Source organism: Durio zibethinus, chromosome 5 (genome assembly GCF_047325235.1).
Source record: "Durio zibethinus cultivar Kanyao isolate XHJ-2024 chromosome 5, ASM4732523v1, whole genome shotgun sequence".
NCBI classification, from domain to species: Eukaryota; Viridiplantae; Streptophyta; class Magnoliopsida; order Malvales; family Malvaceae; genus Durio; species Durio zibethinus.
Genome location: NC_143166.1, coordinates 908,907 through 933,558, shown reverse-complemented (window position 1 = coordinate 933,558; position 24,652 = coordinate 908,907). Strand labels below are relative to the sequence as shown.

General features: G+C 36.1%; 2 protein-coding genes and 2 pseudogenes across 5 annotated transcripts; 2 read left to right on the top strand and 2 right to left on the bottom strand.

The window, feature by feature from the left end:
- Window positions 1-2,315: 2,315 nt before the first annotated feature.
- LOC111282733 (2-oxoadipate dioxygenase/decarboxylase, chloroplastic-like) lies at window positions 2,316-7,024 on the top strand. Its single transcript, XM_022870970.2, has 7 exons — window positions 2,316-2,700; window positions 3,708-3,857; window positions 3,957-4,172; window positions 4,743-4,864; window positions 4,980-5,143; window positions 6,291-6,445; window positions 6,714-7,024. The coding sequence occupies exons 1-7, from the start codon at window positions 2,449-2,451 to the stop codon at window positions 6,807-6,809; spliced, it is 1,155 nt and encodes a 384-aa protein (XP_022726705.2). The 5' UTR covers window positions 2,316-2,448; the 3' UTR covers window positions 6,810-7,024.
- Window positions 7,025-7,661: 637 nt separating this feature from the next.
- Window positions 7,662-13,287, bottom strand: LOC111281896 (serine/threonine-protein kinase PBL34-like; annotated as a pseudogene). The gene is made up of 12 exons (XR_016342445.1): window positions 13,085-13,287; window positions 12,890-12,986; window positions 12,664-12,711; window positions 12,336-12,419; window positions 12,110-12,229; window positions 11,199-11,229; window positions 10,838-11,104; window positions 9,869-10,203; window positions 9,611-9,746; window positions 9,109-9,245; window positions 8,883-9,006; window positions 7,662-8,332 (listed from the first exon to the last, which is right to left on the bottom strand). The product of XR_016342445.1 is annotated as a serine/threonine-protein kinase PBL34-like (transcript).
- On the bottom strand, window positions 12,687-19,782 carry LOC111281895 (uncharacterized). Of its 3 annotated transcripts, none has more exons than XM_022869689.2 (11): window positions 19,643-19,782; window positions 18,719-19,061; window positions 17,942-18,019; window positions 17,253-17,824; window positions 15,505-16,137; window positions 15,241-15,395; window positions 14,641-14,825; window positions 14,410-14,543; window positions 13,969-14,315; window positions 13,788-13,891; window positions 12,687-13,359 (listed from the first exon to the last, which is right to left on the bottom strand). In XM_022869689.2, the coding sequence occupies exons 2-11, from the start codon at window positions 18,999-19,001 to the stop codon at window positions 13,289-13,291; spliced, it is 2,562 nt and encodes an 853-aa protein (XP_022725424.1). In that variant the 5' UTR covers window positions 19,002-19,061; window positions 19,643-19,782; the 3' UTR covers window positions 12,687-13,288. The 3 variants fall into 3 exon arrangements, with proteins under 3 accessions (XP_022725424.1, XP_022725423.1, XP_022725426.1); XM_022869688.2 differs by having other exon boundaries at window positions 18,719-19,021; XM_022869691.2 differs by having other exon boundaries at window positions 18,815-19,021.
- A 2,204-nt stretch (window positions 19,783-21,986) lies between these two features.
- On the top strand, window positions 21,987-23,013 carry LOC111282061 (protein TWIN LOV 1 pseudogene; annotated as a pseudogene).
- Window positions 23,014-24,652: the final 1,639 nt, after the last annotated feature.

The following is a 24,652-nucleotide window of genomic DNA, read 5'->3' as shown; positions in this document are numbered from 1 at the left end:
CACGATCTAACCTGCACAACACAAACACGCAGAATCGAACTCGCTTTGATACCAACTTGTCACGGGTCGAGACTCAAGCTCCGAACCCGCGCGGCTCCGGGACCCGGGCATTCACCCTTCCGGTGTCCCGAATCAGCCTACCTGCCACGGTTCACACCCTTGTGAGGTATTGTCCGCTCTGGCCCCCTTGGCCTCACGATTTTGTCCTACAAAAGGTGCCTCACAAGGCGGAGATGGTGTGAACCCTTTTATACCCCAGGGACCTTCCTATTATGTTCGATGTGGGATTCAGGACTCCCCCTTAGGTCCGTGACATTCTCCCGCACCCAACCTTGTGACGCCCTCGTCACGGAGGCCGGCCACCCTGCCTACCTCCCTCGAGGCGCTCGGCGTGGATCGAACGGTTTAGGGCTGGCTCTGATACCAACTTGTCACGGGTCGAGACTCAAGCTCTGAACCCGCGCGGCTCCGGGACCTGAGCATTCACCCTTCCGGCGTCCCGAATCAGCCTGACCGCCACGGTTCACACCCTTGTGAGGTATTGTCCGCTCTGACCCCCTCTGGCCTCACGGTTTTGTCCTACAAAAGGCGCCTCACAAGGCGAAGATGGTGTGAACCCTTTTATACCCCAGGGACCCTCCTATTATGTTCGATGTGGGATTCAGGACTCCCCCTTAGGTCCGTGACATTCTCCCGCACCCAACCTCGTGACGCCCTCGTCACGGAGGCCGGCCACCCTGCCTACCTCCCTCGAGGCGCTCGACGTGGATCGAACGGTTTAGGGCTGGCTCTGATACCACTTGTCACGGGTCGAGACTCAAACTCCGAACCCGCGCGGCTCCGGGACCCGGGCATTCACCCTTCCGGTGTCCCGGATCAGCCTGACCGCCATGGTTCACACCCTTGTGAGGTATTGTCCGCTCTGGCCCCCGTGGCCTCACGGTTTTGTCCTACAAAAGGCGCCTCACAAGGCGAAGATGGTGTGAACCCTTTTATATCCCAGGGACCCTCCTATTATGTTCGATGTGGGATTCAGGACTCCCCCTTAGGTCCGTGACATTCTCCCGCACCCAACCTCGTGACGCCCTCGTCACGGAGGCCGGCCACCCTGCCTACCTCCCTCGAGGCGCTCGGCGTGGATCGAACGGTTTAGGGCTGGCTCTGATACCACTTGTCACGGGTCGAGACTCAAGCTCTGAACCCGCGCGGCTCCGGGACCTGAGCATTCACCCTTCCGGCGTCCCGAATCAGCCTGACCGCCACGGTTCACACCCTTGTGAGATATTGTCCGCTCTGACCCCCTCTGGCCTCACGGTTTTGTCCTACAAAAGGCGCCTCACAAGGCGAAGATGGTGTGAACCCTTTTATACCCCAGGGACCCTCCTATTATGTTCGATGTGGGATTCAGGACTCCCCCTTAGGTCCGTGACATTATTGTCCGCTCTGGCCCCCTTGGCCTCACGGTTTTGTCCTACAAAAGGCGCCTCACAAGACGAAGGTGGTGTGAACCATTTTATACCCCAGGGACCCTCCTATTATGTTCGATGTGGGATTCAGGACTCCCCTTTAGGTCCGTGACACTTTAACCATCCTGTTTACCGGAAATTTTATTTCTGTTGGTATTTTTATTTTTTGTTTATTATTTTATGAAATTAAAAATTAAAATAAAAAAACAAATAAATGTTTAATAAATGTTTGAAATAAATAAATTATTCAGTATTAAATTAAAGTAAATATATTATATTTGAAACTTTATAATAAATAATCTAAAAATAATGATTATACCAAAATTATTATCGTCAAGAAATACGGATTTACTAATTGAACGACCTCAACAAAATATTTCACATCCAATAAACTAAAAAATAATAATTCTAAATTATACATTTAAAATAATTTTAATAAAAAAATTTTATTAGATTCAAATTCAAAACTACTAATACGAGAAAGATTTTACCAATTAAATCAACTTCATAAATTTTATTTAAATAGATGATGAAATTAATTTTAATAAAATTAAAAAAATAATAAAAATTATTAATATAATGATTAAAAAATAATTATAATTATAATTAAAAAATTAATGAAGTATTTATATTAAATAAAATTAACATTTATATTCGATTGATGCTGGGATAACTTCGATCACACCACACTAAAATTACGGTGAAATGGGTTCCTAGCTTAGATGGTAACCATGAGTTTGCTTTTAATTGATGAGCTAGCAAGCAATGACATTTTGATTAGGTGGCGCGTGACAGACTGACAAGCTAGTGATGATTATTATTAACTCAATAGAAAAAAAAGGCCAAAAAGAAAACAATTCTAGGAATTTCAAAAGAGAAGAAAAAGGGACGCAGCCACAGGTGCGCTGATCGTTCGTGGTCCCAGCATTGAAAGGTCCGATATTATAGTTGAACGGTGGGAGCGAGATTGTCGGGGAATCCCATGAGACTATCCACGATGCTTTCCTCGTACCATTGTTCATCGGCGATTGCTAAGAACGCCTCTCCACCGTCTCTCAATACTCTGGCCGCCTCCGCCTTTATTCCTCTACTGCCCCACAAGAAATCAAGCCGTCAGTTTGTTTCCTTCAGCCACCTTTCATTTCGCGGGAATTCAATTTCCTCCAGGAATCCAAGTTTTTGCACCGTTTCCGCCTCTAAATCAGACGGCCAATCTCATTATTTTCCTTATCAGGTAAATCGTCCTCTTGTTTTATATAAAAATTATCATATGTTTAACTGTATCAGCCTTCATTTCTTTGGATTCTGCTAGTTGTATGAACAGTTAACAAATATCTAGTAGGAGTAGTAAAAAAAATGTAAACTTTTGTATTTTAAATTAGTAATTTTAGGTTTTGTTTTTAAACTGAATTTAAGACTTAATATATATATATATATAATCTTAAATTCATAATATATAAAAATTATTATTTTTTATATAAAAAAGATGAATGCTACAACCCAAACCAAAGATTTCATTTCAACCTAAATTGTAGCGCACACCCATAACGTTTGAGTTTATATTATTTTCAAATCTAAATTTTTTAAATTATGCATTATAGAGTACTTGGTATGATAAGTGAATTTCAATTATAATAGTAAAAGATACAAACTTTTGGAGAAGTTTTTTTTATTTGATAAAATTTAAGTGAGCTATCAAACATATATATTAGTTTTATTGGTTGAATGAATTAATTGTAAACGTTAGTATTATTGTTCAGTCAATTAATTGTAGAAAAACATAATAATGAACTTTTCTTGACTGAAAAAGTAGTAAGTTATCACAAAATTGATTGGAGGGAGATTTTGGGCATGGAAGCCAGCATCAGATTAGAGTTTCTAGCCTGTAGGGACATCTATCAACAAGATGAAAGGAAGTAGGTGTTGGCTTTTATCGTTCTAGTTTACTACATTTGTCATTGGTTGTTACATCCATCACATTTTATATTTAGCATTGGATTTTGTCTTTTAAAGTACCAGCTAACACAGCTAAGATGGAGTGCACTTCTTAAAGCCCAGGATTTGTTTATCACTTCCCAGAAAAAAAGGAAAAAATTCTGTTGCAGAGTTCTTTGAGTTGGTCCCTAAAGCTGGCAAGGCCAATCTATGACCTTCTCAATGTGAATCCTTTCAAGTTCAACCTTACTTTTCTCAAATTATTTGTTTCTCAGCCATCTTATTAATATGTTATCTTTGTTACAGGGAGGTGAATCATTTTTCAGGGATGTTTTGACAAGTATGGAAACAGTTTATTTGAATAGAAACGCTACTGCAAAATCCATCTTGGAACTTGTCCATTCTGTTGATAATGAACAAATTTGCTATGATCATTTGGCTTTCAGGACTTTTGGGGTATGCTGTTTTGTTTTCAAATTGTTTAAGAATCAATCGTTCTTCATTATATAAAGATCTAATGTTTAGCTATGCATTCTTTCTCATATGACAAATTAGATAAATGGATATGGGATTAACTCCATGGCTAGTTTTTTTCTGGACTATGGGTATACCCAAAAGGAGGAACTAAGGTTTCCTGCTAAAAAATTGAGAGCTTTGTGGTTTTCTCCTCCTAGTAGTTCCTCTCAAGATGGTGGCAGTGGTGTTAATGGGCCCTTACCAAGAGTATTTATTTCAGAGCTTCTTGTGGATCAAATGAACCCCAAAACACAGGTATGTCTATACTGGCATAGTTTAAGTCAATGCTATTCTATTATATGCTATACCAAGAGTTCACTGTCCCTTTTTTAAATCAAAGCTGAACTGTTGCCAAATGTGAAATGCTATATGCTTATCTGTCTTTTAAATAGCAAAACACTTCTGGGGTTTTGGCTGTGGTTGGTTGCTGAAGTTTATATAAACTCTTTTTTTGTGTGTGTAAAACTAGTGGAAAAATGCAGATTATGGCTTTCATGCCTTCATATTTTTGTAATACCAGTGGAATTCATGAATTTTCTTGCCTGGTTCTGGTGTTGGACTAAAGTGATAATATATTAGCAGATTTGTTGACTAGAACTGCATTTTAACTGTATTATTGATGATTTTCAAGGATGAGACCTAATTATATCAAATAAATTATCCTTTCTTTATCTCTCATATAGAAAGATCTCCATGTTTTTTTTTTTTTGGTAGAGAAATCTTGCTACAGATGCTATTATGGAGAGACATCATAATTTGCACCTGACATCTACTTCACTTCATATTCCTATCTTATTTTGTATATTTGCTCATCTGCTGATTCAGGAAATAATCAGGAAATACACTGAAAAATCTGGTAGTGGAAATAAATATGCAGCTCTTGCAAGTGCTATGGGATCTTTAACATGGGAGAAGCCCTTGTATTCTGAATTTCAGCAATTGGCAGGGTATTCACTTAATTGTGTTTATTTAGTTGAGCAAACAAATATTTTCTATAGGAATATAGAACACTTCACAACATAATAATTAGAAAATGCCTGCTTACATTTCTTTGATGCTCAGAGAAAGTGAATATGCTGCCTGGACCCTTGTCAATGGGTATGCACTCAATCATGTCACTATCTCCGCACATCGGCTGAAATCTAACTTGAGGAGTATCAAAAGCCTCAATCAGTTCATTGAAAAGAGTGGGTTCAAGTTGAATTCTGAAGGTGGAGTTCTAAAAGGTTTGCTACTTTAAAAGAAACATTTCAAGGTGTTTTAATTTAACCTGCTTTTAAAAATAGGATTGTGGAGGCATATACTCCTGTAACTGTTGGGAGTCAGATTCTACACCCAACGATTTTTCATTTCAAGGCATGCTGACTGCAATAACTAGCTAGTAGCTAGTGTTCATTTTTTATTGTACACTCCCTCTTTCAATGCCAGTTAGAAATTGCGGTGGATGGTTTATATTATTAAGACATGGACATTGCTGATAGTCACATACAACCAGCTTTTTCTCTCACTGTCAAATGTGATAGAAATGGACTGTGAATGGTATGAAGTAAATCGAGTATGCTAAAGACTCGTAGAAGCTGGTCTTTCATAGTATGAAATGTTAGTTTTTAGCTTCTCCAATTTCAATTTTAGAGAACAGCAGGTTCCTTTCGCATTCTGGCGCAAGGAAGGGAGCTAATGGATTAAATTGGTTAAATGCTATATATCTTATCTGGGGGGTGGGGATGGGGGGTGGGAGGGGTGCGGGTGGGGTGTCTTCTTTAATTATGCCTGAGTTAGGGGGCTTCATGGCCTGGGAAATACTTGGCGCCAACCAGATAATAAGAAATTATTAAAGCTTTTTATGTGCTCTCAAGCTTTTCATAGTTTCTATGGATTTCTCCAGCCATGAAAAGTCTAAGATTCGATGCTTCTCTGTATTTTTTTTGTAACTTTAGAACTCAACAATAAAATATGTTTATGTTTTGCATGAATATCATGCACATAGCTCCAAATTCATAGGTTAAATTTATCCTTTTATTATCTTTTGCTTCCCTGTAATCATCAAAGAATAAGAAATATTGGATGAACATACAGTTGGCACAGCTGGGATTGTCATTCCGTCATACGAGCAAACTATTTAACCTTTTGGCAAAGATTAGATATTGTTCAGAACATTTTGTATTGCAATAGCTATTTAGCTAATTTATTTATGCGTTTGTCATTGATTTTCCTTCAACCACTTTTGCTGTTCTTGCAACAGCTTTCGCTTGTATACTTCTTTTGATGCTGCTGTTATGGCCATATTGAATATTAGCAATGATAAATTGCTGATCATGTTATTCGTTTGAAAATGGAGTTCAAAATTTAACGGCATTATTTCCTCCGTTTCAGTGAGTCCTGATGGCCTTCTGCTGCAAAGTTCAACAGTGGCAGATTCAATCCCATTCTGTTTTTCTGATGGTATCAATGAGACTGTTCCCTGTTCATACATTGAGTTCGCTGAACGCCTTGTGCTCCCTCAATATAAAAATCTGCCTGAACGTGAGGTATTTACAACATTTTCTTTGGTTGACTGAGATATGAATTTCTCTAAGATAAACAAATTATAAGTGAATGTAAAATAAATAAATAAATAAATAAAACTATTAACAGGGGTCAGTTGTGGACATTAGCTCACGGTTTTAGGCTTGAATGGTTTTATGTTTATGCTTCTCTGTTGTTACAAATCTTCTGATTTTTGTTGATGTGCAGAAAAGTACTAGTATAAACACTGCACAGGTATTGACCACTTGTATTATGAACTTAATGGCACAGGTCAAAGAGTCCCACAGGCGAGATGGATTTGAGGTTGGGAATGCTGACAAGATCTTTGAGAGCACATCCAAAGAGCAGCTTACAAGGAGAGCTTGATGGGGTCCATAACCACATCTCCGCCAAGACAAATCCAGCCAGAGGTGCCATAATAAGTTAGTCTCCTTATCAAAGATCTTAATATAAATAAATAAGTGTCACAGATGTTGAAAGTGAAAAAATAATTGCTTTAGTATAACGAGAGGAAGAGCTAGTGTGAGTTTGGACTTTGGATGGTGGCCGTATGGCAAAAAAAGAAAAAAAGCTTTTCTTAACCTTAGTCTAGCATGGGTTTGAAGATGGTGAGTTTTAGTAATCATTAATTTCTACCAGCTTAGCATCATCCTGAACTCCACCCTTTTAACACTTCCTTAAACATTCTATTCTTATCTGCCAGCATATTTTCCTAGTTTACTACATGCACTTGTCCTTCAAGCTGGCTTGTTAGTTTTTCGTTACTCTGCAAGTCTCTGATCCGGTAGCACTGGTGCAGAGAGATCAGAAAGCAGCCAGAGGGGTCTTTTCGAGCTCCATGTGAGCTTAAATGAAGGATATTCGAAGCAGCAAAATCATTGATATTACATGGAATCGCTAATTATATGTGATAGACTCGTTCTAAATTCCATTATAGGAATCGATTAAAATGATAAACTACTTGCCAACGATAACAACCAATTTCCAAAGAGTTGATCAGGATAAAGGCTGTACATCAAAAGAAACATTCAGCCATGTGGATACTACCAAGAAACAAGCGCTTGTATACACGCGGGAAAGGAGAAAAGAAAGGAGAGAAACTAATCTTTAATATTTCCAAACAGATTAAAGCAACAGATGATTAACATGACATTTTGCTCCATAAGCTTCACCTGCCGACTATCCTGCCAGGGAGGTTAACATCCTAAATACAAAATAAAGCAAACATGTTTCTCTCTGTTGCTTTTTCCATTATCTGGGAACAAATGCTTTGGCAGAATACATCTATACCGAGAAAAAAAGAAGGGGGGGGGGGGCGTGAAGAAATAAATGATGAGAAGAGGTTGAGGAAAAGATATTAATTACCCAACATTATGGTTTACCATTGGGCTTTGGTGATTGATAGGGGTATTGATGGTGATAGGGAGAAGCATGGGAACCGTTTCGAATGGAAAGGCTCCTGTGCCCATTCCTAGAAAGTGACGACCCAGCCTGAGTTCGGATACCATTTCTAGCATTTGGGCTGGACCCTACTCGTTCTGCTTGCATTGACCGGAAATAATATGAAGGGCTTGCCATGTCCTTGAGATTCGGCAGCGGCTTCAAGGCCTCCACCACTTCACTCATTGAGGGTCTAGCTTTTGGATCACGGCTGAGACAGTGAGCAGCCAACTGTGCAGCTTTCTGAGCACCTTTAATTGAGAAGTGACCTTCAAGCCTAGGATCGACCAATCCATAGAATTTCCTTCTCTCTCCTAGTTGAGGCCGAGCCCATTCCACAAGATTATGTTCTCCATTACGTCGGTTTTTGTCCATGGATCTTCTTCCAGTCAACATTTCTAGTAGAACCACACCAAAACTGTAGACATCACTTCTCGATGTAAGATGTCCTGAGATAAAATTATGTTCATTTGATTAGACCCTAAGAGAAGGAAAAACAAAATAAGGCGTTGCTTTGCATAGGATAAGCATTCCTTGTCATCTCCGAATTAGGTGATCAGGTCGAAAAAAGATGCATTAAGAGTCATCAAGGAAAACAAATTTTACATGTCATCGAAGAAAAGGATTGTAAGAACCCACAAGTGCCCAAGTGTGTCATGCCCTTCATTGGAAAGCATCAAAGCATGTTTCATAGACTGGAACATTCATTTGTCAAAGGTAAAAACTATATCTACCCAATAGAACAGCTAGAAAAGGTCATGGACCATCCCTTTTTAATTCCATTTTGAGAGATATATTAGCAGAAATAACTAAAAAATCCTGCCCATCCACAATAAAAAGAGATTCTCATGTTGTTAAAACAAAGAAAAAACATACAGAATGCAGACAAAGTTAAGGCCACCCTTGCACATCAAGTATAAAGTTAAGGGGATATAAAACAGGGAAGGGAGGGGTAAAGTGGCAGACTTAAATAAGCATCTCGTTTCTATTAAAGCTTACCAGTCATTACATATTCTGGGGCCGCATAGCCATATGTTCCCATCACACGGGTTGATACATGGGTTTTGTCTCCCTCAGGACCATCTTTGGCAAGTCCAAAATCAGAAAGCTTTGCATTATAGTCCTGCAATGGCGTATTATTAGAAAGAGTAAACCACAACACAGAAAAAATTCCTTTATTTTGTTAAATAGAAATTTTTATTGAGGTAAAGTTTTTGGCATATACTGCATCTAGTAGGATATTAGAGGTTTTGAAATCCCGATATATCACAGGCCTTTCTGCCTCTTCATGAAGAAATGCAAGGCCCTTTGCAGCACCTAGTGCAATTTTCATCCTTATGGACCACGGAAGAGGCAAGAATCCTACATAAATCATAATTTGCAACAAACTGAGCTACAAAGTTATTTAAAAGCATAAAACCCCCAATCAGAGAATATTGCTCTAATGAATATGTAATCTATCATGGTGAGCAGTAATACAACTCCAACCTAAGAGGTCAGCTTTTCCTACAGTAGATAGCACATCCATTATTTTTGAAACTCCAATCTAAAAGCAGCCATAAGTGAAAGAGATGGAATTTGTTCTAACTCAATTTCCCTAGAAGATCTATATAGCAAGCGACTGAAATCCAATTAGTTTGTGAATGAGCATTCATGATGCCTTAAAAATTGATAATTCTGAAATCTGACGTAAAAAATCAATCATGGACAAAATAGTAGCTACATACTTCTGAAGAGGTGGTTTTCCAAGCTTCCTCGAGGCATAAACTCATACACTAGCAGTCTCTGGTCATCTTCAATGCAATAACCAATAAGTTTAACCAAGTTAGGATGAACGAGATCACCAAGAAAATTCACTTCGGCCTGCCAAGTTGATGATCCAAGAATCAACGAAAGATTAAATACTCAGAAGAAAACAGAAAGAAAAAGTGAGCAACTGATATGACATACTGTGTAAAGTAGAAATGCAGAGTACAGGTGCTAACCAGCCATTCTTTATGACCCTGGAGGCCATCATGGTTAAGTGTTTTAACAGCAACAGTAAGCCCAGTGCCTGGTTTTACTGGAGCAGGTCCATTTTCTTCAATCCACCCCTTGAAAACACAACCAAAACCACCTTCACCAAGGAGACTCTCAGGTCTGAAGTTTCTTGTTGCCAACTTTAGATCATTAAATGTGAACTTCCATAACCGAGATGCAACTTTAAGCTCATCTTCAAGTTTGGAAGTAGATGAATTACTTTCTGCATTGCTAGTGCTTGTAGATGAGACAACTGGAGCTGCCGGTTCATCTCTACTGGTATCATTCCCAGATTTGCTATCTGTTCATTAATGCACAGATTTAGCATGTTACAAGATACAATTATATAGGTCTCCACAAGGAACAACATAATGTGGTGGGGTGGGGATTGGGGTTGGTATTGTGGAACTTGAGTTGCCTCACGTCCTGCCTTTTCTAAGTGAGTTCCAGCATGGTTACAATGCAGATACTATAATCCATTCCTAACACTTGAGTATATATCATTGTAAAACTTCTTTCAGTTTACCAAGGTACGTCACAATATCTCTTTCTCATCAATGGCATCATCACTCCCATTACTTCATCTATTAACTTTCTCAAAATCATTTAAAATGGAGCAGTAATAGCAAACTGCTAAAGAGGATTGCTTCAACCATTACTCCAACAAGTGCACAATGGACTGTAAAAACTTTTGAGCAAAAAAAGAGACAAAGGACAGGCAATGGAAAGTAAACCTTAACCTATATATTCATACAAATAATACTTAGTGCTCAAAAAGCCAACCACTATGGCACACCAGCCTGCTAAAGATAACATGATTCAAAGTAATACTAGGCAACCAAAAATAAATTTTTAAAAAAAAAAAGTTATATAACTTAATAGCAAAGCACAAAAAAGAAGCAACATTTAGCAAGAAAAAAAAAATGAAAATTTACCACAATGGGTACTCGTCCCACTAATGGAACTGTCAACTTTGGATCTTGAAGAAATGCAGCTTCCAATAAGCCTTAACTTGATCCAACACCCTGTTTCTTCCACCACAGCTTCATCATCAAGATCTTCTTTTTCACTGTTCTTTTTCTTCTTCTTCTTCTTCTTCTTCTTCTTCTTCCTTCCATTTGATTTGCACATATCCCAAGACTTCACCTTTCCTTCCTCAAAACCTAACCCCAGCTTCTCTCTTCTTCTAACCTTAATAATTTCTCATACCAACAAAAACCCGCAAAAACTAAAAGAACCCAAATTTAGTAATGTTAATAACTAAAAGCCCACCTAAAGAACAAAAGCCAGAAAAACCCAGATGAGGAAAGACCAGATCAAAATTAAGCTTCAAAAAAAAAAAAAATCGCAAAAGTAGAATGTTAATGGAGTCTGGAAATGCTTAAGAGAAAACAAAGTTTTTTTTTCTAGGATTAGAAAATGTACTCTCAGAAAAACAAAAAAAAAAAATAGAGTTTACTTACTGCACACAAGCTGAAATGCGGAGCTGAACAGTTTAAAAGTTTTTGAAGCAAAAAAAAAAAAAGAAAAATCCCTTATCTGGTTCTCTTACTATTATTGATTCTCCTCTGCTATTTTATTTTATTATATTTTTTCTTTTTTCTTTTTTATTAGAAATCAAATCAAAGACTAGGAAAAAAAAAAAAAAGCAAAAGGGGACTACCCGGAGAAAAAACAAACTTGGGTGACGTGTCCAACTTCGTTGGGCGAACTCTAACCCGCGCGTCACATTGAAAACTCATGCTTCACTTTTATTTTATTTTTGTTTTGTTTTCAATCCATTTTCGCCTAAATAAAATTGTGGTTTATGAGTCTTCATTTAGACGATGATGTGACGGTGCAATGAAAATTATTTTTTTAATTAAGATTTGTGATTAAATGTGAGTTATTCGAATTTGTTTGATTAAATTTAAAAATATATAAAAATAAATTTGATTATTATATTTGATAAAAATTTGATTATTTGTATTCAAATTTGAACTCAAATTCGAAATATTTTATTAATTAAAATAATAATAATAATTTAAATATAAAAATTTGATTAAGCTCACGACTTATTCAAATTGAATATAAATATATTCGAACTCGATTCGATCGATGAATTGAATTACTCGAACTCGAGTTTGATTCAATAATAATCGAATCGAATTCAAATTTTATTTTAATCAAACTCAAATAACTTACGAATACTAATATATCATTTATACCTTTATAACTATCAGGCCAAAAAAATTTAACAGTTTTAAGAGTTTGTTTGCTTGTTCAAGATATTGCTCATTTTCTTTTGACTTTTGATTTGAATATATATCTCGGCAACAACAATTCGGCTACATTGCAGTGTCAAAATTTTCAACCAAGTAGATTTTCTTTTTCTTATGACCTATCTTATCTATTCTTTTACTACATAATTTTGTTGTTTTAGGCTTGTTTTGCTTCTAAAGGAAAGCCAGTTTCCGAGTAAAATAGAAAATTATCAGTCTGGTAAACATCCGGCATTCTCTTGGCCTCCCACTGCACCTAAAGAACGATTCTGTATCATACATGTCAAACCAAGATTATAGCTTAAGCCCTTCACACTTCACACTCAGCAGCAGCTCATTGGAATCAGCTTCAAGCCTGGATCGAAATCCAAGATTGACAAACCTCAGCCTTATGCTTTGATGTTAATAAAATTCTACCGCCACCCATCAAATTGCTACATATTCAAAAGCTGCTGTATGATCATAACGAGGAAAAAATGCAAAATAGAAGAGTGGAATACAGAAGTTCGAACAAAATCACGGATGCAAAACAGCAATGAACGTGGCATCTTATCAATCATAAACCATTCAATGTAAAACAAAAGCCAAAAAAAAAAACCCTGCATAGTAACCGGTGCTTGTTTTCTTGATCTGCAAACTTCAAGCCATTTGAGCTATTCATGAACCAGGGTTGCTGCCATCTCAATGAGTTACAGCAATCGTTATATCGGTGGTTTACAAATTCACTATTTTGGAAGTGTAACATGGCTGTCTTTGGATCCTAATAAGGTTTTGTAGGGCCTGATTATCTATAAAGCACTCAGGTCTTCTGATTTCTTTGCAACTGATACACTTTCACACAACTAGATTCATCTACGAAGAACATACCTTTCCCATCAAAGGGGGTATATAACAAATGCCATTCTCAAGATTGCAGTTTACAAGAAATCATTTATGGCTATATTTTCAGAGGAATTGGCAAGATGATTCCTTTTCTGCTCAACACAGAAGATATCCACCGTGGTATCAAAGGTTCTGCACAATATGGCACTAGAAGACCAATATTGGGTAACAGAAAGAATGATGCTCTGAAATCCTTGATGGCTAAATATAACGTGACATAAGAAACACAAGTTGCAATCCATCCTAAATAATCCCTGTGGAGACACTAGAAGTCGCATTTATCTTTAGTGTGTGCTCCGGGATATAAGTAAGACCTGTTGCACCATAAAGGGATTCACCATAAAAATGTTAGCTTTTTGGATAGACCTTAGGCATCATTATATTTGATGATATCCAGTAGAAAATGGTGGCATTTTACTGAATGAAATGAACAATACCTGCAAAACGTACTAGAGACAATGTATACGAAAAACAAAACAAAACAAAACTGCCTTAATGGCTGGTGAGGAGACACTGCTAAATACAACGTGATCCAGAAAAGGCATGCATCTTTGTGCCACTCACCAGAGGTTATCTTTCAATGTCAAACATGGATATATGATGTGCTCGAGATCAGTGCATGGCTAGCTATCTAATCATAAATGGATCCCGTAAAAGATGCATAAACCACACATTTCTTCTAACAAAAGTCAATTATATTGGTAAGGCGAATCATGAAAAGGGAGAAATAAACAGATGATACCTTTCTCCTTAACATGAATCTGTAAACTGTCAAGAGTGATTATGCCATCAGTCAATGGAAGTAGCTCAAGCTTAATGGTAGCCGTAGATTGAGCAGGAACACATCTAAAGCAATCAATGTGAATTGTTAACACTTCTATATTCACAATTTGAAAAAAATAATACAAAAGGTGATGCATTACCCTAGTGGTACTCTACTCTGTAGCCAGAGATGAGTACATCCCAAACCAGAAGTTGGAATGAAATCAGGTATTGGAGTCAACTGCTCATTGAAAGAAGTAAACCTAGCCCCAGCATCACCATTCTGTTTCTCATTCTCTGATACAGTGGGCATTGAGCTGAGTCTGTGCACAGCACTACCGTGCCTCTCACTCTCTGCAAGTTCAGAAAAACCAACAAATGGGATCATCGGTGATGTTGGAGAAGAATTCAAGGATACCACAGATGGAGATGAGGTAAAGGATGCTGGAGCAAGAACTGTTATAGTTAGATCTTCGGGTGTCAAATTTGAAGCCTGAAGAGTTAAAACCTGACAATCACACCAGGTAAATGAGAATTGTCATAGTTAGATAAATAGATAGCGTGCAAGCAAGAAAAAGAGAGAGAACCAAATTGTACAACACCTGAACTGGAAGCTGAGTGACTATTTCATTGGGTCCAGAATATTGTCCCGAAATTTCGGATGAAACTGAGATCATAAGATCCCTTGAAATACGCGGTCTCCAACTTGTTGGCTGCTTGAAAAACAATCTTGATTCTACATTTAACATCAAAATTGATATGTTCATAGTTAGAACATGTAATTAACACAAAATTTGCCAGATGATAGTGTAAAATAAGAGAAATGTACATACCAGTGTAGTTGCAGTGGCATGATACCATAATTGCATACTGGTTAACAGACGAAACACTCCCCTTTCCATCGAAAGTCTTGGAAGCAGGTTGTAAACTGGACGACTTAGACTTTTCTCCATAAGTTTTGAGGTCCTTCCACATAGAAGACGCTGGCTTTAAAATAAAAGAGTGCTCTTCACCCCTCCTGCAACAGAAACCATCAATAAGCTCTTTGGAATAGACAACTCTTCCCCACTTTTACAGCACCATGGGACAGCAGATACAACTCGGCTAAACCTTAATTCCAAACACACTTCAAGATATTAGATAATGGCCAAATATACCCACACACACACACACCCCCTATAAAGTCAGCCCTCATGTATGCAAGGGCTTATTGTTAATTTACTATTTAATATCCTGCAGCAATTTGGTTTTGTTGCTCATTAAAAATGTATTAGCAACATTATGTCATACATTCTAAGCAAGCATGGCTGAATACAACAACAAAAGATTAATATATTTTTCTTTTTCTGGGTGGATACCTTAATCGTCATGCTAAAATGCTAAACATCAAAGGACAATTAGATGTAAATTAAGGTACCTAGAGTGAAAACAACCTGAGAGCTAGATTTGGTAAACAATGGTCGTCTCCAGCTTCAATACATGCAATTGGTAGGGAAGCAGGCGGTCCACCTTTTGAAGCCTCTTCCAAGACAACTGTTATAGCATCTATGTATACTACAATATCTGGTATATGTGCTGGAGAAACATTCTGCAAAATAACTTCATTAGTGAATAAAAGAACCTATTGAATGTGTCCACAGGGAATGGAGAGAAAGTATATATATGTTTTATCAGGAATAGTGAACATTAAGGTTTACCTTTATCTGAACACAAAAGAGGTCATCTGTATTGCAGTCGACAGCATAAGAATGGATCTCAACAGGTTGAATTATTTCAACTTTCCTCCTCCATCTTCTTCCTGGGATATGGATCCCTTCTAATCCACAACAGACAGAAAATCTTTCTCGCTCTAGTGACACACCCCGAAAAGATAAAAGCTCTTCAATCCCTGCTCTTTGACTCTTCAAAATCTTCTGAGAAAAGTAATGATCCACCTCATCAAGGTCAAATGATGGTTTAGAACTTTGGGCTTTAACAGGCCCAGGAGGAGTTGCAACTTTTTGAGGAAGTGATGACATGGAGTAGCTTCTAAAATGACTAAAGGAAAAGAGCTGAGAGCCAGAGGAGGCAGAAAAGGCAGACCTCTGAGATGTGCTACCAATTCCAGAACTAGAACCTAAAGGAGCAGGAGGAGATAAAGTCCGAGGTGGAGGAAGAGTGTTATCCAGAGGAAGCAACCATTTCAACAATTCTCCACATGGGTCTTGATTTGAATAAACTAAGTTGTCCTCATTCTCAGCCAGGATTCTGTCCTGATATTTCTCAAACTGAAGAATTTCAATGACAGGATCTCTCAGAAAATCAACACCAACATTCACTTGTAGAAGTACCTGCATCCTTCCAAACAGAGAAATAGAATGAGAATCAGTAGTCTGAATCAACAAACCACCTAGCAAAGAGCTAAATAAAAGTCAATTTGCCAATTAAAACAAATAATTATGAAACAAACAAAAGCATTGCATCCAAGAGCTTCTGCAATCAATTGCAGAACCAGAGCAAGATAACAGTTAATTGAAAGCAGTTTAAAATCTGAGTAGGCTTCCTCTATTAAATTTTGAAAAAGACTAGGAACATGAACAAGCCAATGGCCAGGTTGCAATATGTAGCATACTGAAAATATCATTCCATCAAATTCAGTTTACATGAGTAACAATGTCTTTTAGGTTGGCTAGAAAAGCCCTCATAAGCAAGCCTCCAAATGACATGGTAGGAATATCCTTGCTGAACACCCCAAATTTCTGACAAGATGTTGAGTGTGGAAAAACAGAGTCCTAAACTGAGCTAACCATTTTCCATCTTCTTCTCTCCAGTACTGGTATCAAGGATTCTTATCCTACCTGAAATTACTCTTTATACTTATCCAAGTTACCAACCTTTTCTCACAATACCATCCAAGAACTGAGATATTTGAATAGAGGTTACTTCCCAGCCAAATTTTGATATCATGCAGCAAGGTCTCACTAGAAAAGATCCATGGAAGACGGAGGCAGGGAGCTCTACATGACATCAAGCCACTAACCAATAGTGGCCCCATCTCGTCTGGATTCTTTCCAGTCTTTGACAGTGAGTGATTGGACAACACTTTAGCCTCTAGTTGGAGGCAATATCAAAAAGGGTGGTTCGGGCAAGAGGCAGAGAGTGAATTCCTTGTCTGTGCCCCTGCCCCGTCCCATTGCCATCCCTATGCAAGTCAGCAATTTTAAACACACTGCAATTACTACACCAGCTGAGTCTTTACTAGGTTCATCATCACACATCCAGCATAATCAGACAGAAATATCAAGCAGCTATTGCAGTAACATCATTTGCAAGAAAAACAGAAATAATTAACTTGCTACCTGTCACCAAAGAAAATTAAGGGCAAATATGTCTCCAGCATTTATCCAAAGTCAAAGCAAACAGTAAAACAATATCATTAACAATGTAGTTCTTCTGTGGTGCTTACCATTATGTCTCCATTGGAAAGAGAGCAACACTTAACAGTATCTCTAGCTACTCCACCAGAAACATTGGCCTCAAAATTTCCTCTATCAATAACTGCGCTCAGACTGTATATATTCTTGGCAGTGTTTTTGGTTTTATTTGCATTAGACTGTTGACCATCCATCTTAGACAACTCAGAAGCTGTCCGAGAAGAACCTTTTTTCGACCATAGAGGCTCACCTGACTCCGCAATCCTGACAAAGAAATGAGAGTTCTTAAACCTTTTCAATAGTGTTTCAGTCTGTCTTCTCTGATCTTCCATTCTAAGAAATGATTCACTAGCAGAAACATCCTTTGCTCGATCAATCTTCTCTTTCTCCAAGTTTTCACCATTCCGATCCATTACAGTGCCATTTGGACTCACTTTCCCTTCTCCAGGCACTAAATTTGTCTCACCCTCCATGTTTCCATTTTGTTTCTCAGCACCTTTCCGCATGCCATTTTTACTCATAACTGCTGCAACTTTAAATGGGGTAATAATTTCTGTTTCCTGATTACACGCTGATAAGCATGCTAGAATATGAACTTGTTCACCTGGAGAAGAAAACAGGATTAAGTTTCAAGTTACAAACACAATATATCCTATGTGAATACAAATCAACAGCATACTAAATCTGAAAGAAGTAAGAGGTTCGAAAAAGAAAAAGGTACCAGTAAAAACAAAAGAACGATCCAGGCAACGTAACGAATGTATGTCGGGTGCATGAGTCCAATCATCAGGGAGATCCTCTACAAAAGCATATCAATATTAGATATACAACAAAGAAATATCAAATACACAGCATATTAATTCAGGAAGTAGATCAAGTGCACACACCAATACAAACTTCAGGGAGATCCAATTTGTAAATAAGCATTCATTCAATCATAACAGGACATTTTTATTAAATTGAAATATAATTAAACATAATTCCATCAACATTATGAACCTTACAAAATGTAATAAGCCATCACAAGCACAATTCTATGCCATACCAATGACTCCTACAGTTGAAACCATAGCCTATTAAAAGATTACCTTAAAACAACCAGATGATCAAAATTGATTACATTTAACTTTTATATTTCAGTGATTGGGGCATTTACCTTTCTGGACTCAGTATAGTTTCCAGACGTTAGAAATCAGCAATTAAAACAAACAAACATCAGGTCATTGGCTTTCTACACAACCTCAATTCTTATGATATTAAAAGCAGACTGATTCAATGCATACAATGGGGTGATACACTCAAAGCAAGGATCTCTATTTCAAAACAAATCACTATTTTACAAATTTAACATTTTTTAAAGAAATAAGGAGAGGAGAAAAAAGGAAAGGAAATGAGTAAAAGCCAATCACTGAACTGTAAGTAGAGAGAAAAAACTACACAAGAATTACCAACCAAAAATGTGTAGATTAGTTAGCATTAGTGGTTAGTGTGCGCTTACTATATGGAATAGTGATCCATCCATCTTCTTCAGAAACATCAATGTGGTTCTCAGAGACAGAGGCATTCTTATTGCTTGCAACACCAGAATTCTCACCTACAAATCCATTGGTTTCTCCATCATGATTTCCGATTGTGGGATACACCAGGAATGGATCTTCATCTATAAGCCCTTCCAAAGTTGTCGTAGATTTAGAAACATAAGTTGACTCCGCCTCCTCTTCTGGTACTGGAGGTGGTTCTGGCGTTCCCTGTTGATTGGACCGCAGCAGCAGAAAGTTCATTGTTTCCACCAAATCAGCTTCTGCAAAATCAAACACCGAGGATACTTCGCAACTCTAGTACTGGAAGTAGAAGTGGTACAATAAAACAAGAATGCCATCAAAACACACGCATCCCAGGCTTGTTTCTCTTTCAAAATCAATCATGTTTCTCACTCGGCTCAATTTTTGTCAAGCAAAAGTGAACATTAAATGTAAAGAAAGCTAAATTAACAAAATCACTCGTCAAGCATTCCCCCTTCCTACAATTGACTATACTACACAGAAAGCTGAATGAACAAAACCACTCTTAAAACATTCCCCCTTCTACAATAACCTAAACTACACCATTTTTCCTTTAACCGAATTCCTAGCCCTTAAGTCTATAAATCATTTTGAATGTTAGCTTTTTAAAGTTCATAATAAAGTTCAAATAAAAGAAAAAAAACAATAATTCTAACTGACTAAAATCAATGAAATGAATCTAGCCGTGAACAATACAAAATTCCTTATGACCAGGCAAATTCAAAGCAAGACGATTTAAAAAAAAAAAAAAAAAAGAGCGAAAAATAAAATTCAAGAACAAAAATGTGATTGAACAATTTGCTGTTGATCAGACAGCAAAGGAATGAGATAATGAGAAAAGGAAAATTGTTAATAGTTACCTAATCGGAGATCAAAGGCTGTGGAGGTTTTTTTTTTTTCTCCTTTTTATTTTAATTGTTTGGTGCCTGGGAAATGGGAGATCCAATTTCCTGACGGAACTTTTTAACCAGATCGTTGGTTCGATCTGGTTTCTGGCCGTACGATTTCTGATTACCGGGTTTCGATTACTTTGCGTTTACATCCTCTTGGTTGGATTAAAATGCACCTCAGCCCACAGCGTTTAGTCTGAGAGCAGTTTTCATGAGCCCATTACATCTTGGCTGTTTACTTTAGTTTGCTGGAGCCCAAACAAAACGGTGCGTTTGCAGCCCAATCCTTGTAATTTTCTTTTTGTATATTATTATCATAATATTTATTTTACCCAATCCTTTCAATTTTCATTGTTCAGTTCTCTATAAAAATATTGGGAAAAAGATACCAACATTGTTGTAAATAAAGATATGTAAAATTTATTATTTTAAACACTAAACCCCTTTTTTTTTCCTGTTCTTCTTGTCTTTTCTTTTTTTGTCTCAATTTTTTTCTTATATTTATATTTTATTTTTACTTTCCCTCTCTAGCACATCGATATGAGCAAGGCTACAAGCATAAAAGAAAATAAATAACAGTAGAGGTTCTTAAGTAGAACGTAAAGCATTTAGGCCTTTATATTTTCAAAAATCAATCGTTAGATTTTACTCTTTAAAAGCCATTATGTCTAGGTCTTTTCATGCTCAGCATTATTTTCGATATTAATATATTTGATATATAAAATTATAATAAGATAAAATAAAAAAATATATAAATTAAATTAAATTATTTTATTTTATTTTATATTTAATATTTGTAAATATTATGATAAGATAATTTATTTATTAATTTAAATTATTATTTTTAAAAATTTATACAATTTAAATTATTTATATAATTTTTAAGAGTATAATAAGTATTTAACTTTAATTTTATAAATTAAAAATAATATCATTCATTTTGAAAGAATCAAATCATCATATAAAAAAATTAATTTTTTTATAATTTTATTTTTTAAAATATAAATGAAATATAATATAATATAATCTTATTTTATCTATCATCTTATATATAAAAACATTATTTAAATAACACCTCACGCCAATTGACAAATGAAGTGATGACATAGAATTTCTTTGATTTTATAGAATTAAAAATCATTTAAAGTTTAAAATGTTGGTGAAAAAATAAAAATTGCATTTGAAAAAAATACACGTGGGGGGCTATTTATTTATGTCAATAGGCAGTACAGTGTGAGTACTAGATTACGAGTTGGCGACTCAATCATGGGACACGTGGGAAAGCAGGGATGCGTAGAAAGAGCGATGGTCTGAGTTGTAATTATCCGAAACTTTAACATTCATTGGCCACCTATCATTCCATTGTAGTAATTACACGACATGAAGCCTCGTTTTTGTCATCAACTTGGAAGACAAAATGAGCCTACTGTGAAACACTTGTCAAAACTCTATTGGCAGCCTAGTGTAGCAGAAAATTTATGGTAAAAATGATATTGAGAATACATTTTATGATGAATTAAATAAATAAAAATAAATTTGGGTATAATTTTGGATTTTTCAATTCATTTTTTTATATGTTCTATAACTATATAACGAGGAATAATATTAATTTATGCTTTAAATTTATTTATGATCCATGAGGAGTCATATGAATTTAAAATTTTATGTATGATTTTGGATTAATACTGAAAATAATAATGTTATCATCTATTATAATTATTCAACAATTCGAATATAATTAATATAATTGAGGTCAATCATAAAATTATTAAATATATTATGCTGATATAAAAAATATATATTTAAAATTGGTAAAAAAATCAATATTATTTTCAAATATATATTACTTATTATTCACCAAATTTATTTGCTTAGAATAATAATAATAATAATATATAAAAAAAGCACTATAACCAGAAGATTTTTATCAAACTTCTACTTCATCTTTATTATTACTCGAACTAAGTTTAAGTGACAAATTCAAAATGTTTTACATATAAATCTTTGTTTACTTATTTTTTATATTAAACATAAAAGCAAAAAATCATATACTATATTCGACAGCTAGAGCATCTTCTCTTTTTTATTATAAAAAAAATGGCATTTCAATTTATTGAAAGTAAAAATAATAAAAAGAAAGACAGATCAACGGTAGTATTTGTGTTCTACTTCCTTTTTGACTGCAGCATATTGTTCCGTGGTTTCCAATCTCTTTGCTTTATAAGAGTATCAGTAGTAAGATTCTCCAACATGGGATTGGTTCCAATAGGAAAACCAGAATCAAAGGCCTCAAAAAACAACAACAGCAACAAAAATGGATTTAATCCAACAATCCTTCTACTGCCGTTACTCCTAATGGATTCGTGAAGCTCTCGACGAATTACCCGACAGTTTCACCATCACGGATCCTTCAATTTCAGGCCACCCTATCGTTTTCTCGAGCTGGGGCTTCTTAAAGATGTCGGGCTATTCCCAAGAAGAAGTGATCGGGTAAAATGGCAAGAAATTTCAGGGTCCGAAAACTAATCGAAGAACAGTGATGGAAATAAGGTTAGCCATTCGAGAAGAGAGGGGTACTCAGGTCGATTTTGTTTAATTACCGTAAAAATGGGACACCGTTTTGGATGATATTTCATATGAGTCTCGTTTTTGGGAAAGAAGATGGGGTGGGTGATTCATTTCGTGGCGGTTCAGGTCCCGATTACGAGCAAACAGAGGAGGAATGGAGGGGTGAGTTTGAGTGAGGATGGGTCGGGTTTGAATGAGATTGTGTTTGGATCATGTAGGAAGGAAGTGGGTTCCGATTCTTTGATGGAACTGAGTCGTGTATTGTCCTTGGAATCGGGTAGTAAAGGTTCGTTTTCTTAGATATGTTTTTTGTGTGTAGCCATTATTGATTGATCAGTTGCAGTTGTTCAAACATTTGATGCAAGTAAGGTTTTGGTGGTTTATGAGCTTTAGAACTAATTAAATGTAACATAGCTTTAGTATTTGGGTTAAACTGAGTAACTAGTGCACTAAGGAGCTGCTATGAAAAAAATTTTCATTCGATGTGCTTTTAATACTAGTATATTTGCTATCAACTGTACATTTAGTGTGAAAATATGTTCATCAATAGCAGTTTAACAAGGGTGCTTACTGCCTTTTTATCAAAATCCAATTCATAGTTTTCTTTCAAATATCTAATCGAATTGGAACTGGTTGTTATCCAATATCTGCTCTGCTTAATTGATGTTTCACTCTTTGTTTCCATGGTAATAATTGATGCAATATCCTCATCTTCCATTATTCTTATTGGATTTACATGGTTGAAACATTCTCATCTTCCATTATATGTTTATGTCTTCGAATCAAAATATTCAATTCTGATTTCGAATCGACATCACATGATCTTTCAATTAATTGATCAGCGATTTATGAATTTATCAATACTACTAATATTTCTATCAAATCAGTAGATTCTAATATTATTAAAATTTTTGAACCAAATACTTTTAATTCAGAAATTAAACTCAAATTAATAAATCTCGTAGATTTATCGATGCCAAAAAAATAGTGTCTCGAAAATCTTTCAAACCAGGATAGACGTCGGCCGAGACCTGAGATGAGGCAACTTAGCGCTGTTGGTGCAGTGAAGGTTGCAGTGAGGAGTTAATCAACGGGTGTTGGGCCTGCAGGCCTCCTCAAAGTCAAATTAATCAAATTTGAGTTCAATTAGAAATTTGATATTCGAAATTCAGTATAAATTTGATTGAATTTTATATTTTTAGTTAAAATTTAATTTTAAATAAAAATTTAAATTACTCGAGTTCATTTAATTAAGTTCAATTAATATATAAAAATAAATTTGATTCTTATATTGAATAAAACTTTAATTATTTGTACTCAAATTTAAATTCAAGTTTGAGATATTTTATTAATTAAAATAATTAAAATATATTAAAATATAAAAGTTTGATTAGATTCATAAATTATTCGAATCGAATATAAAAATGCTCGAATTTGATTCGATTAATAAATCAAACTATTCGAATTTAAGTTTAATTCGATAATAATCGAATCCAAATAACTTATGAATGCTAATATATTATTTACATCCCTACTTTATTCCATGCAGCCGTTGTGTACCACTCACCAACTCTTGAATCCAACCTCACACTTGTAATCTCATTATAGCAGAGACTACCATTTCTAATCTCATCTAGTAGCCGAAATGACAAAATCTAAAAGGGAGAAAACGCTAAATTTAGAGAAGGAAAAGGAATAATCAAAATGAGATTGTTGCAGAGGTTCATTGTTATATAACATTGTTCATATTAAAAAAAATGTTTCAATGAGTTAAAGGGGAGAGGATCTTCAATTGGTTAAACGTCAGTCTTGAATTAGCAAGTCAATTTGTTATGATAAATGATCTGCGGTAAACATATATACAAATGACTTTGACAGCTGAACGCCTGCCTGAACCTTAACTCTGAAGTCTGAATCTGTAACAAGGGTTGAAGCTCAAATTTTTCTTCCCCAAAAATTATAAAGAAGAAACTGACATGGTCATGTGAAAGAAACATAGGTTAATTGGTCGCCTTAGCCAACACTACGCTGCACAAAAGTACAAGTGCATTGGGGCCCATTAGCAACTTGTGAGCTACAAATCAAGATTTGGCCAGCCTGGCTAACCATGTCAGCTTCCCAAGCAACAGCAACAGTGCCGCGAATTGAACCCCCGCTGATCCGACAAAGATATTCACGAGCAAACTTGGCCCTCTAGAATAATAATTTCCACCCATAATTATCAAATCGTAATTTTGCAATCTGCTAGTATCTTCCATTCCATTTTCCTTTCTTCAAAGGAAAAACCAAAAGCGTCTTTTTCTGGAGACAACAAAGTCCACACTCCTCAACCATTACCATCTCACACTGCCAGTTGCACTATGAATCCAACCCATATATGCTTCAGAATCTCATATAAATCTCCTCCCAACA